This window comes from Carcharhinus amblyrhynchos, chromosome 18 (genome assembly GCF_965287045.1).
Source record: "Carcharhinus amblyrhynchos chromosome 18, sCarAmb.v2.hapA, whole genome shotgun sequence".
NCBI lineage: Eukaryota > Metazoa > Chordata > Chondrichthyes > Carcharhiniformes > Carcharhinidae > Carcharhinus > Carcharhinus amblyrhynchos.
In genome coordinates this window covers 48,054,046-48,068,074 of record NC_137341.1, presented here as the reverse complement: position 1 = coordinate 48,068,074, position 14,029 = coordinate 48,054,046, and the positions used below count along the sequence as shown (strand labels likewise).

General features: G+C 42.2%; 1 protein-coding gene across 1 annotated transcript in view; it reads right to left on the bottom strand.

Moving 5' to 3' along the window:
* Nucleotides 1–5,100: 5,100 nt before the first annotated feature.
* Nucleotides 5,101–14,029, bottom strand: part of rogdi (rogdi atypical leucine zipper) — a 34,530-nt gene continuing 25,601 nt past the window's right edge. Inside the window, exons 10-12 of the mRNA XM_080206191.1 lie at nt 12,560–12,609; nt 10,180–10,306; nt 5,101–8,597 (exon numbers count right to left, since the gene is read on the bottom strand). Of these exons, the coding sequence (XP_080062317.1) occupies nt 8,556–8,597; nt 10,180–10,306; nt 12,560–12,609 (219 nt within the window). The 3' untranslated portion in view covers nt 5,101–8,555. The remainder of the gene's footprint in view (nt 8,598–10,179; nt 10,307–12,559; nt 12,610–14,029) is intronic.

Sequence of the window (14,029 nt, the reverse complement as noted above, 5' to 3'; positions counted from 1 at the left end):
ACCTAACCCACAAATCTTTGGAGTGTGGGAGGAAACTATAGCACCTGGAGGAAACCCACGCAGACACGGGGAGAATGTGCAGACTCCCCACAGTCTGTGACCCGAGGCCGGAATTGAACCCCAGTCCCTGGTGCTGTGAGGCAGCTGTGCTAACCACTGTGCCAGTGCCACCCCAAGGTGGTCAACAGACCTTTCTCGCTATGATTCCCATGGCGGGCTGGATGGGAAAATCCACCTCAAAGTGTGCAAATAATACCAGTAGCTGGTCTTTCTGACTCCATTGATTTCACATCAACAGTTCAGCTCCCCCAAAGGAACATTCACCCTCTACTTTGCTGGCATGAACTTAACTGAGGTTACAGTAAATCACTGTGGATGCTGGAATCTGAAACCAAAAGAGAAAATGCTGGAAAATCTCAGCAGGTCTGGCAGCATCTGTAAGGAGAGAAAAGAGCTGACGTTTCAAGTCCAGATGACCCTTTGTCAAAGTTTTAAAACTTTAAACTCCTTGATCACAAAGCTTTGACAAAGGGTCATCCGGACTTGAAACGCCAGCTCTTTTCTCTCCTTACACATACTGCCAGACCTGCTGAGACTTTCCAGCATTTTCTCTTTTGGAACTTAACTGAGGTGTAAGGTTCTAACAAACAGGCTGCTTTTACTTTAGCTGCTCGACTAAGTGCATTGTATGATTTTTGATCATACTTTATAGCAGAGGTGTTGACCTATTGTTACGTCTGTGCCAAGCTGACAATCTTGTCGCTACGGGCTGCAACTTTGCCCCCTTCTCTGCTAGTACTGATCATGAAGGGTCCCTTTCAGGCGCTGTGTGTGTGTGTGCTCGTCTTTGTGTAGTTAATTTAGCAGCTAACGCAATTGGGAATGCACTAACTGGTGATCTTCACCAGTGCCTTAAAAAGCAGCTCAGGCTAATTCAAGATGATCCTAAAATGATGGTATGTTTTCTAAAAGGAAGTAGCTATCTAATCTTAGTTAACATATAACTAAGATTCAGAACTTGATGGGAGGGGATGGAGTTGTACCATATTTGTACTTGCGCTGTGCTAGATATATTTCTGAATATTAATTATCGCTAAATTCTTTTGCTGAAATTCTCAATAGTGTATTGTTTGCATTCACTGTTGGATTGTACTAAAATAAACTGATGTATCACTTATTGCTGGCTTGAGTTCAATTTTTTCAAACTAAATAGGTGGCACAGTGGTTAGCACTGCTGCCTCAAAGCGCCAGGAACCCAGGTTCAATTCCTGGCTTGGGTCATTATCTGTATGGAGTCAGCACATTCTCCTCGTGTCTGCGTGGGTTTCCTCCTACAGTCCAAAAGACATGCTGCTGCATCAGCCATGCTAAATTCTCTCTGTGTACCTGAACAAGTGCTGCAGTGTGGCAACCTGAGGATTTTCACAGTAACTTCATTGCAGTTAGTATAAGCCTATCTGTGACATTAATAAATAAACTTTAAATAGTATTGCTGAAAAAAAGCCATTTTGTTGAAGTTTTTTGTCCTGCACTCACCAGGACAATGCAATGCCAGAGGAAATGATTTATATTGCTTGAGTGTGCTTGCACTCATCAGGACATTCACAATGAATGATAGCGTAGGGTAAACAACAATTTACACTGTATGGGAAGACTGTGCTGATTGTTGGTAAGCGGACTCTGATTGATAGAGCTGTTGCCACGGAGAATGCACCCAGTTAATGATATAGTCAGAGTTGTAAAGCACAGAAAAGGCCCTTTGCCCCTTCCAGACTGCACTGACAATAACTACCACTAAAGTTGTGCTGATACATTTTCCTGCACTTGTCCCATATCCTTGAATGTTATATTTCAAGTGCCCATCCAAATACTTTTTAAAGGTTATAAGGTTTCCAGCCTTCACTACCTTCCCTGGCACTGCATTCCAGAATCCCACTACCCTCCGAATGAAAAAGGTTTCAAACCCCCTCTGAATCTCCTGCTCCTCACAGAGGCTATCAGATGACTTACAATTAACTGCCAAACTGTCTCTGTCCAGCAATATTCTTTTCTGTGCTTCTAAACTATTTGAAAATTAAGATAAAGGCAAAATACTGCGGATGCTGGAATCTGAACCAAAAACAGAAAATGCTGCAAAATCTCAGCAGGTCTGACAGAATCTGTGAATAGAGCCAACCTTTCGAGTCTGGATGACCCTTCATCAGAGCTGCTGTTTTTGTTTTATTTGCAAACTTAGAATTGACAGTGCAGAAGGCCATTCAGCCCATCAAGTCTGCACCAATCACAACCTCACCCAGGCCCAATTCCCATTACCCCATGCTTTACCCCTAGCTAGTACCCCTGACACTAAGATCAAATTTAACATGGCTAATCCACCTAACCTGCACATTTCTGGACTGTGGGAGGAACCCGGAGGAATTCCACACAGGGAAAAAAACTGCAGACTCCGCACAAAGTGTGACCCAAGCCGGGAATCGAACCCAGTCCCTGGCACAGTGAGGCAGCAGTACTAACCACTATGCCACCTGATGTCAATCTGGAGAGGCGATGTCCTGATGGTATTATTGCTCCACTGTTAATCCCAAAACTCAGCTAATGTTCTGGGGGACCTGGGTTCAAATCCCACCAAAGCAGACGGCGGAATGTGAATTCAATAAAAAAAAATCTGAAATTAAGAATCAACTGACGACCATGAAACCATTGTTGATTGTCGAGAAACCCATCTGGTTCACTAGTGTCCTTTAGGGAAGGAAATCTGCTGCCCTTACCCAGTCTGGCCTACATGCGATTCCAGAACCACAGCAATGTGGTTGACTCTCAACTGCCTGCCAAGGGGAACAAGGGGTGAACAATAAACGCAGATCATCAGAGATACCCATGTCTCACAAATGAATTTTTTTAAAAATCTCCTCTGAAATGCCACCAAAGCAGTTATAGCTTTCATAAAACATAGAACACTACAGCACAAACAGGCCCTTCGGCCCACAAGTTGCATTGATCACATCCATACCTACCAAGCCATAGAACTATCTGTAACTCCCAATCCCATTAAATCCCATGAGTTTGCCTCCACTACCACCAACGGCAGCCGATTTCACTCACTCACCACCCTCTGAGTAAAAAACTTGCCCCTGACATCTCCTCTGTACCTACTCCCCAGCACCTTAAACCTGTGTCCTCTCGTAGCGACCATATCAGCCCTGGGAAATAGCCTCCGAGAATCCACCCTATCTATTCCCTTATTAATGAGACCAAAACTGCACACAGTATTCAAGATTTGTTAACGCTTAAGCTTTCCGATGGCCAAAAGGAAATCAGCATTTTAAGATAGGGAAGATAATAAGATTCAACATTAATTAATGAGACAAAAATTGAAAAAAATGCAATCACAAAATAAACACAGATGACGGAAACTTTTGAAATGTAATTTTGTGTTAACAAAGTACAGGAACAGGCCCTCCAAGCCTGCACCGATCACGTTCTCCTTTCTAGACCAACTGCACATATCCTTCTATTTCCCGTCTATTCATATGACTATCAAGATGTCTTAAATATGGCTAACCTATCTACATCCTGCTGTATTCTCTGACAATCTTCATCACTATCCGCAACTCCGCCAATCTTTGTATCATCTGCAAACTTGCTAATCAGACCAACTACGTTATGCAGTCAGGGCCACTTCTTCAATGTGGGTTTGCATCAAGGCAGAAGTTTAATCTGTGACAATTCAATGGAAAGTCTCCTGATCGTCTAATCTATCTAATGTAATATATATCACTATCCCAATCCAATAGATATTAGGTTGTTGGATGGTGATTCTGAAATCATTAACCCTGGCCTTAACCACTTTCCAAAGCCATTCTACTCCTTATAACATGTAGGAGTAGAATTCGAACGTTCGGCCCATCAAGTCTACTCTGCCCTTCAATCATGGTGATATTTCTCAACCTTACTCTTCCACCTTTTCTCCACAACCTTTGATCCCCTTACCAATCAAGGACCTTTCTGTCTCTGACACTCAGTGACCTGGCCTCCACAGCCTTTTGTAGAAATGAATTCCACCAATTCACCACCCTCTGGCTGAAGAAAATCCTCCTCATTTCAGTTAAAAAGGGCTGTCCCTTTACTCTGAGGCCTTTAGATCCTAGTCTCCCCTACTAATCGAAATATCTTCCCCACGTCCAGTCTATCCAGGCCTTTCTGTATTCTGTATGTTTCAATGAGATCCCTGGTTCCCCCTCCCATCCTTCTAAACTCCATCGAATACAGACCCAAGAGTCCTCGGACGCTCCACACGTTAAGCTTTTCAATCCTAGGATCATTCCCGTGATCCTCTTCTGGACCTTCTCCAAGGCCAGCACACCCTTCCACAGAAGGCCCAAAATTGTTCACAATATTCCCAATGGAGTCTGACCAGAGCCTTGTACAGCCTCAGCAGTACATCACTGCTCTTGTGTTCCAGCCCTCTAGAAATGAACGCTAACATTGAATTTGCCTTCCTAACTGCTTCAAAAAGGGAGGTGAAAACCACTACGGTTGAGCTCTCAAACACGGATTCAGCAGGAGTGAGCTACACCGCGAGAGTGATGAGTGAAACACACAGAACTGAAACAGACATTGACGCAATCGTTAAAGCAAGAAAACGTGTCTGGTTGTCAGAAAGAAAGCTCAGCCCAAGTGATTAAATGCTCTGGCTAGATTCTGGCAGCAATTTCCATATAATCTTTCAAAAAGCAGGAGCAAAAAGAAAGAAAACCCCAAGGTCACTACGTTTCTCTGGCAAAATTCAAGCCACCCATTCTCTCAGCAACTATATCAATGGCTTATTTTCAGTCATGATGTGGATGTGCCGGCGTTGGACTGGAGTAAACACAGTAAAAAGTCTGACAACACCAGGTTTCAGTCCAACTTGTGAGTTTACTATCAAATAAATCGGTTGGACTAAAACCTCATTTTCAGTCGCCACATTAGGTACTCTTGTAGAAATTTATTCAATTCCCATTTAGTTTGAGCTCCATGGACTGTGATCTCAATCGACGCTGGCAATAGTTATCACCTCAGCTCATGGATAGCAAATGGATACGGACTCAAACTATATCATTCTTTGAGATCAATACTTTATTTGCAGATATAATCGGAACGATTTGATTGATCCACAACACATTCCAAATAATTTAAACAATCGCATTAAATATACGTGGTGTCAGTCACATCATTACATCTATAGCAGACATCAAAACAGAAGCACATCATTTGAGATTGATTTGTTGCAGGAATAGCAACAGAATAAAATGTATCTAACGGACTACATTCATTTCACATGATCCTGGAAGACATCCCAGCTGTAAAAACATTAATAGCTTATGTGGCACATGCTTATTTATTCCTCATTACTTCATCTACAGGTTTGAGCATCGAGTGAAAGTTAACTGGCCTATTGTAATGCTCTCACCTATCCCACTCTGCATGTTGCTTTATTCAGAAATACAGCTTGTAACTTCAGCACACAGTACAACAGACAATTTCACAAGTGACAAAGGGAGATGAGTGATCCTAAAGGTACAAGTTAATGCTCTGGAGTGGGGTGCACAGAATCACAATAACTGCTGCAACTTCAATTCAATTAACGTATCAATTGTCCTTAAAAATCCTTTTGATTTAGGGAAGGAAATCTGCCACCCTTGTTGGGTCTGGCCTATATATGATTCCAACAGCAACGTTAGTCCCCCGCTCCAGAAATGGCCTAGTGAGCCACCCAGCTGTACTAATACTGTTACAGATAGCAGATGGACTGCAGTGCTTCAGGGACAGGCAACAAACACAGGCCTTGCCAGTGATGTCCACATCCCAATTTCAAAACTCTTTGCACAAGGCAAAGCACAGGAGACGGTGTCGCAAGACTCGACGCGCTCCAGCTGGACTTTGATTATTTTTGAATTGGAAAACCTGTCCCGCCCCTCCCCACCTGTTCCTGATCCTCGCAGGCAAGTCGAGGACCACTGTCCTTCTCCTCTGGTGAAACATTTCAAGTTACAGCGGTTATTTTCAGACCAAGTGACAAACGTGCCAAGAAAAGAAAGGCGGTAGTTTGTGTTGGCTTGTAACCTATTGCGATCTGTTACCATTAAAGAAAACATTTATACTTCCACACCTGTTTTAAATGCTGCGCAAAACATCCTGGGACAGCTAAACTCTTAACAGCGTCATTTTAACATCTTTATTTACTTTGTGCAATTTTTCAAATCAGAGCTTTTAAAAATGTTAATAATTTTAATTTTGAGTGAATTTCAAATGGGTTGAAAAGAGCAAGGTGCCCAGGCCAGAAGGATTGCACTGGAAGGTGCTAATGTAAGGGAGTTGCTTACGCAAACTCTAATGCCCTAGTGGTAATTTAGGGATTTATTACAAAGCAGCTCAGACACTGTTTATTAGCTACACTGAATGCTTTGCATCATCTGATACCAGCACACTGGCTGAAATCAGCAGCAAAGTGAGTAGTACCAGACCCTCAAACGTTGCTTTTTGATAACAGGGACATCATAAAACTTTGCGATTGCAATGGTATTTAACAAACATACAAAAACATGTAGGCCTGAACATCGAGAACACGTTCCACAGCTACCAAGCACGGGAAGCACAGATGCTTGAAAAAGATGGAAAGGTCTAGACAATGCTCAACTGGATCAGAGTTCAAGACATAATCACAGAATTGTTAATGAGATAGCTTTCAAATTATGTCCCTCGCACAGGAAAGGAATTCTTCAATATTTACAAAGAGGTTGAATTGTCTGAATCCACACCGGGTTAAAATTTCAGGCAGAAGGAATAAGTTTGATTTTCAGATAGTCTCAGTTCTCAGCTGAAGACACGCGTGAAAGGGAAGCAACTCTCTGTACTGGATAGCACAATCTACCAAAATACAATGTCTGGATCCTGAATCAAAGCCCACTGTGAATGGTACTTTCAAAATTAGTAACATTTTTGCGAAGAGTTAAAAAAAATCAGTTGTCTTCATCTGCCAATGCATGACGACAAATATTCAAATATTGTACAAAAATGCAACCAGTGTTAATGATACACACATACCACCCACACACACAAACACAAGCATGACATCTACCCACCCACATGCTACACACACACACACAAGCCACAGATACACACCACACCCTCGTGCCATCCACCAACACACAACACCAATCTCACACACACACACACGTGTCCAGAGGGGATTCATAAATACACTCTACGTCCTGCATTACAAGGATTTATCTGACAGCTCGAGATCCCCTTCTGTCGTCTATTGTGAAACCTTTCCTCCAACGTAAAAGCAATGCCCTGTCGGACTAATGGAATAGATTACGTTTTCACAGTGCAGGGATTCACGTTTCAGGAATAACACATTTAATACATTTCCCCTGTTCTTTATTGACAGTGCGTTCAAATCAAATCTTTACATCAACTACGCAGTGTAAATTTTAGTGTCAGTTGGTTAGTGTCTGTATCTGTGAGACTCCAGATAAACACATGCTCAACACGAATAATCAAACCACTTGCCCGATACTCCAATCGCATAAATGGTTTCCAAAGAAATTCTTTAGCACTGCATACCCAGTGCAAAAGCTAAAACATTTCTAGCATATCTAAGACATCTAATATCTGCGTAAATTAATTTGGGCTCTGCATTTCTCAGTATTATGTTTTGTTCAGTACTTTTTTTCATTTTTGTTCATTCTAAGTGGCTGATTCATTGAAGAGATAAATACTTAACTCACCAGTTCAGAAATCCTGCTGTGAGAAGAATCGCGATCCGGGCGCAAGGCTTCTTAGTGAAGCAATCGTGAACTTATTCGTGACCAGCACAAATTCAAAACTAACTAATGCCACTGCCATTTAATTCATAAACTGCACAACTATGATCTGTTTAAACTTACACATGGCTACGCTTCCACCTCTCCGTTTCTTCTTGATAAAGGAATCTCTGGGTCCCCAAGAACATTGTAATTCATGAATGTTTGGCTGGTCCACTAAGAGGTATAATGTATAGTTTTAGTTATTTCATTTCCCTGCTCAACAGGTGGAAAACATTAGCTTCAGTGCTTGAATATTAAGCTCCCCGAAGAGATACTTTTCCCACTTCATTCCCCGCAGCCTGCAACTTCACCAAAAGTGCACAATCAAAATCTGTTTAATGCTATAGTTCGCCCACACGTTTGCTACCATCTCTCATTCAGTGGTTGTAAACCACATCTTCATCCAGTAAAACCTAACGTTTAGACACAAACATTTACTAAAGGTTGATCGCAGGTTAGAAAATTTAGACTGCATTTTTTTTTTGATGACTCATTTCGTTTCCAAATGTTGCCAGATCAGGCTCCACAAGGAATTATGACACGCACATAGACAGCAGGTGAGCAAAGTGCGCCGTGTGCAGCTTATCGAATTATAAACAAACTGCCCAAAATATTCCGGGGCAGCTTTTACAGGAGACAGACTGGGAGCTGGGGCAGGAGGTGGGTACAAAGTGCAGACTGATCTTCATTTGTTGCTCAGGATCAGTAAGGTTTGAAGTTCCAGTAACTGGAAAACACAGAAATCTGTAAAACACCAATAAATAAAAAACAACATTGCCAGTAGAGAAAATAAAACACCTCTTGTTCAGTACTTCATCCAGATTCTCAAAGATGCAAGTTTTACCACTGATAACTCAAGGGACATGGCTTTTTGGTGAGAGAAGAAAGATTTAAAAGGGATCTGAGGGGTGACTTCCTCACATAGACAGTGTACGTGGTATGTATATGTAATAAGCTATGCTGTGGAGATGCCAGCGTTGGACTGCGATAAACACAGTAAGAAGTCTCATAACACCAGGCTGAAGTCCAACAGGTTTATTTGGTAGCATAAGAGACTAGCTTTCAGAGCGGAAGGGGTAGCGCTGCAAAAGCTAGTGGCTTGTGCTACCAAATAAACCTGTTGGACTTTAGTCTGGTGTTGTGAGACTCCTTACATAGAATGAGCTACCAGAGAAAGTGGTTAAGGCAGGTTCATAGAATCCCTAACGTGCAGAAGGAGGCCATTTGGCTCATCGAGGCTGCACCAACAATCCCACCCAGCCCCTATCCCCACATATTTACCCTGCTAATCCCCCTGACACTAAGGGGCAATTTAGCACAGCCAATCCACCTAACCTACACATCTTTGGACTGTGGGAGGAAACCGAAGCACCCGGAGAAACCCATGCAGACATGGGGAGAACGTGCCAACTCCACACAGACGGCAACCCAAGCCAGGATGCGAACCCAGGTCCCTGGTGCTGTGAGGCAGCAGTGCTAACCATGCAATCTCTAATGCCGTGGTGGTAATTTTTAGGGATTTATTACAGAGAGCAAAGCAGCTCAGGCACTGATATAGAGCAGAATTAGCAAAAGCAGAGGGATCAAAAGGCGGGTGAGGGAGGAGAGAAGTCTTTATGTTTGCAACTAAAGAACACATCTCCACTATCAGGAAGAACCCAGCTCCTCAAATTCAGCAGCCCAGAAATAATCCAGTAAAATTCACCCCATGCTGTTGGCCATTGTAACCAGAGACAAAAAAAAATTTCATCAGAATAACTTAATATCTCTGCCCCAGCAGTCATACCTAACTGGCTTGTTATGAACACAAAGTAGTCAATTGTGAAGAGGCCATCACACATTAAAAATACTACTGGTTAAATTCAGCTATGACTCTCACTAACTTTTACAGATGCACAATAGAAAGCATTCTTTCTGGTTATATCACAGCTTGGTATGGGCTCCTGCTCTGCCCAAGACCGTAAGAAACTACAAAAGGTTTTGAATGTAGCCCAATCCATCACACAAACCAGCCTCCCATCCATTGACTCTGTCTACACTTCCTGCTGCCTTGCCAAAGCAGTCAGCATAATTAAGGACCCCACGCACCCCGGGCATTCTCTCTTCCACCTTCTTCCAGAAAGAAAAAGATACAAAAGTCTGAGGTCATGTACCAACCAACTCAAGAACAGCTTCTTCCCTGTTACTGTCAGATTTCTGACTGGACCTACTTCACACTAAGTTGATCTTTCTCTACACTCTAGCTACAACTGTAACACTCACTGTATACTAATACATGTGACAATCATAAATCAAATCAAATCAAATGAAGGAAAATAGACTGTACCTTATCCTTCAGTTGCTGACAAAGCTGTAGTGCGATAGTAAAGAAAACCAGTGTGTCATTTAGCCAGGGGACCACACATTCCACTTTGTGCACATGGCTAACTTCAAACTTCTGGTTATTAAGCTCACTGCAACACAAAATGCACTTTGAAATTAATTCCTGTTAACATGCAGTTCAGGCAGAAAGAGGCTCGTGCCACATGTTTCAGTGCTACTATCAAGGAAGCCCTTTGACATGATAGCTCCCGTTCCACATTAGGTTGACAGCCCACCTTGGAATTTCAACTCAAAGCCTAGTTGTGAATGAAGAACGTAGCCTAACTGTGAATTAACTACCATGAATGAAGGTTGGATAGGGATGAGCTGATGGGATAGCGCTGTCATAACAGCAATATCGCACTGAGTGCAACAATCAAAACGTACCTTTGTGGTGTACTAAGCTATCCCGATAATGTTAGTAACAGTACTCAGAAAGATGGACAGATTTATGCAGTTCAATCCCAGGACAAATCCAGGAGGGATAATGCAATTTGATTTATTCAGTCAGCATAAACCAGAGGCAGTATCCCTGCCATGGGGGCACTGGTGGTTGAATACTTTTACATAAATCTAAGATTTTGCAATCTTGCTGGGGACTGAATTTTGCAATTCCATCAAGCTTACAAATTGTGGCAATGTCTGTTGCAGGTACATCTTCTTCTAAACTGAATCAACCACATTAATGAAGCACTGGTGGAGAGTCTGAACAGTGATGTGAAGATGCAAATTAACTAACGTCAATCAGATATGATGACATCTTTATATTATGCGCTAACATTTTAATCTTGTCTTGAAACTGTTGTGAAGACATGTGGGAATACTGATGGAGATCTCACAAACCTACAGAATAGCAACCATTATTGGAGCAAGGCTTTTAAAACGCCGAACATTTTTCATTTTGTTAGACAAGTCACAATATATTCGGATCTATTTCAAATGGCACTGTTTATTGCCCTTTGCCCAAATTTCTGGAACGGATTGTAGATGAAGAACAGCTACAGCAACGATTTAACAACAATAACGGCAATTATTGTGGCTTTAAAATGGCTATGCTGGCTGAGAATTAAGCATGCTGGGATTTCTGGTCAATTTATAATTAAAACCAGGCACAGGTGGTAAAGTGACTCTGCTTTGGAAACTGTGGTCTGAAGCTTCCTGTGTTGACCAAATAAGGAAAGTTGTTTACATCTGAACAGACATACTGGCCTCGAATTTTATTGCCGTTGTGTGGGGGACATTCAGTCTGAACTAAATGTAATGGCGTTGTTCACAAGTAATTTCACTGGATGTTTGAATCATGTGATTGGTTTCTGGTTACACGGTTGGCTGGATGACGGAGAATAGTCTGGGAGCAAGTGGAGGATTTGTCAATAAAAGTCACTGCAGTCCTTTGCCTGTCAACAACTCTATTGAGATGAACCATTGTAAGGTGTGTGCCCTGAAGGAATTTTCCTCAGAGGGGAAGGTGGATTCTACATGGGGGATATTTCTCGGTCCTAAACTGTGTAGTATCTATTTTGAGTTAAACGCTTAAAGTTAATGTTCAGTTAAGGTGTGGTTAAGAGTTAAAGTTCAGCTGAGAGTTGAGAAGTTGCAACTGTTTAAGTTTGAGTTGGTACCTGAAGTGATTAATTCATTCAACAATTTTTTAATTTAAGAGTCTGTTAGGAATGGGTTAACAGACCTCCCAATTAAGTCCCAATTTGATGTTAATTGTTCACAGATATATAAAAGGGGCTACAAGTGGCATTGGGGGAGAATTGTATGTGGAGTTTGGTCGAAGAAATAAAGGTAGTTTATGAAGAAGCAGAACTCGTGTCTCCTTTACTGAACCGCAACTTAGAGGCTTAAACAGAGTCTACTACTGTTCTTGTTTGTTTCATAAAATTGGAATTCTTGGAAGGTGTTTAAATTAAAAGCCTATTAATAAGATATTTCAAATGTACTTTTTCTGTGATATCTGTAATAGCACAACTGAAAAAAAACAGAAAGCACCTATTGCGAATCACTGCAAGATACCCTGAGAGAATAAGCAAATTATTTAAAAAGCAAGAACATTCTTTGCAACGTGTGCCAAACGCAAATTCAAAACATGCAAAAAAATACAGGCACAAACTCTCTGGCTCCCGCCACTCCAATTATTGACATGTAAATGTTTCATATTCAACATATCCAGATATGAGAATAACACAATTTTAAACAAATAACAGGTCAGAAAAGGTTGCTGCTTGTGAGATACTCCATACCATCCAGCTAGGAAACTTTATACTAAACCGAGTTGCTCGATCAAAACTGAACAGATGTATCTATTTCCTAAATGAAGAAATGCAGAGGGAACTTACAACATGGATCCTGGGTTGTGTAACACAGAGCTTCCTGCCGGTTTGAAGTTCTGTAAGGTGAAGGGCAGAATGGATGAGAAGATGGTCCAAAAACAACAGGAAAACTTCTTATATCACAGCACTCCCCAGTCATTCCTCTCTTATTGTGAAAAATGTCAGCACCACTGGTAAGATACTCATTCCTCTACAGCTATATGACATCTTTACAGTTTTACACTTGACACTGGACCTGAATAACCAACATTGGGAAAGGAGTTTCCATTCTCGAGCCCAGGACTTTCTGCTCGTTTTGTATATCAGAGGTTAAGTGGAACATAATCTAACATGACACAAGGGAGAAGCGAGCAGTAAGTGTGGAATGGCACTGTCTGCCAGGCTAACATTGACAATCTCACTGACAATACAGCAGTGTCCAAGCCTGCGCGCGCGTTGGTCCAACTAGACCATTCGTTTGTATTCCTCCATTCCCAGGCTGCTCATGTGTCTATCCAGGTAATTCTTAAACAATGCCAGCGTGTCTGCCTCCACCACCCTACTTGGCAGTGCATTCCAGACCCCCACCACCCTCTACATAAAAAAACATCCCTCTGATATTGGAATTATACCTCGCCCCTCTCACCTTGAGCCTGTAACCCCTCGTGATCGTCACCTCCGACCTGGGAAAAAGCTTCCCACTATTCGCTCTATCTATACCCTTCATAATTTTGTACACCTCTACTAGGTCTCCCCTCATTCTCTGTCTTTCCAGGGAGAACAACCCCAGTCTACCCAATTTCTCCTCATAGCTAAGACCAGGCAACATCCTGGTAAACCTCTGCACTCTCTCTTAAGCCTCCACGTCCTTCTGGTAGTGTGGCAAGATCCCACAAGATCAACCCATTTAGACACTAAAATTACAGAAGGGTGTCACTTTCCACTCCTTAATCTGCAAGTGGGCCAGCTTGAATTTGCATGATGCTATTTGAATATGATATGTATGTGTAATCATAGGGGAGGCAGTGACACAGTGGAGTTAACACTGGACTAGCCTCCTCCTCCAGCGTACTCCAAGTTATACTTTGCTCTGTCCCTTAAGAGGCCACTTCAATCTCCAGAAACCAGTTCAAAGATATTCTCAGCTCCAGGTGACTTGCTTCCTTTTTCCTTTTCCAGCCAGATCACTTCTATTCCTGAACTGACTTTCACAGCGAGGTCATCTTGGAGACGCTTCCCTCTGGTCAAACTTGGGCAAACCTTCCAATCCCTTTCAAATCCTCACAAACTTGGATCTCCTCAATCTGAGTTTGAGCTCTAACCCACATTCTGCGTGGTGAACAGTAGAGACTGGATGCCTCTACCTCTCTCTGTGCTCTCTCAGATTCTTGCAGTCTGACCATGTCTGTGAAATCTGAGGGGTTCAGAAATATCTTTGGAAAACTTGCAGTCATGCAATGGCATTCTGACTATTCCCTTCTAAAGTCCACCTCCATG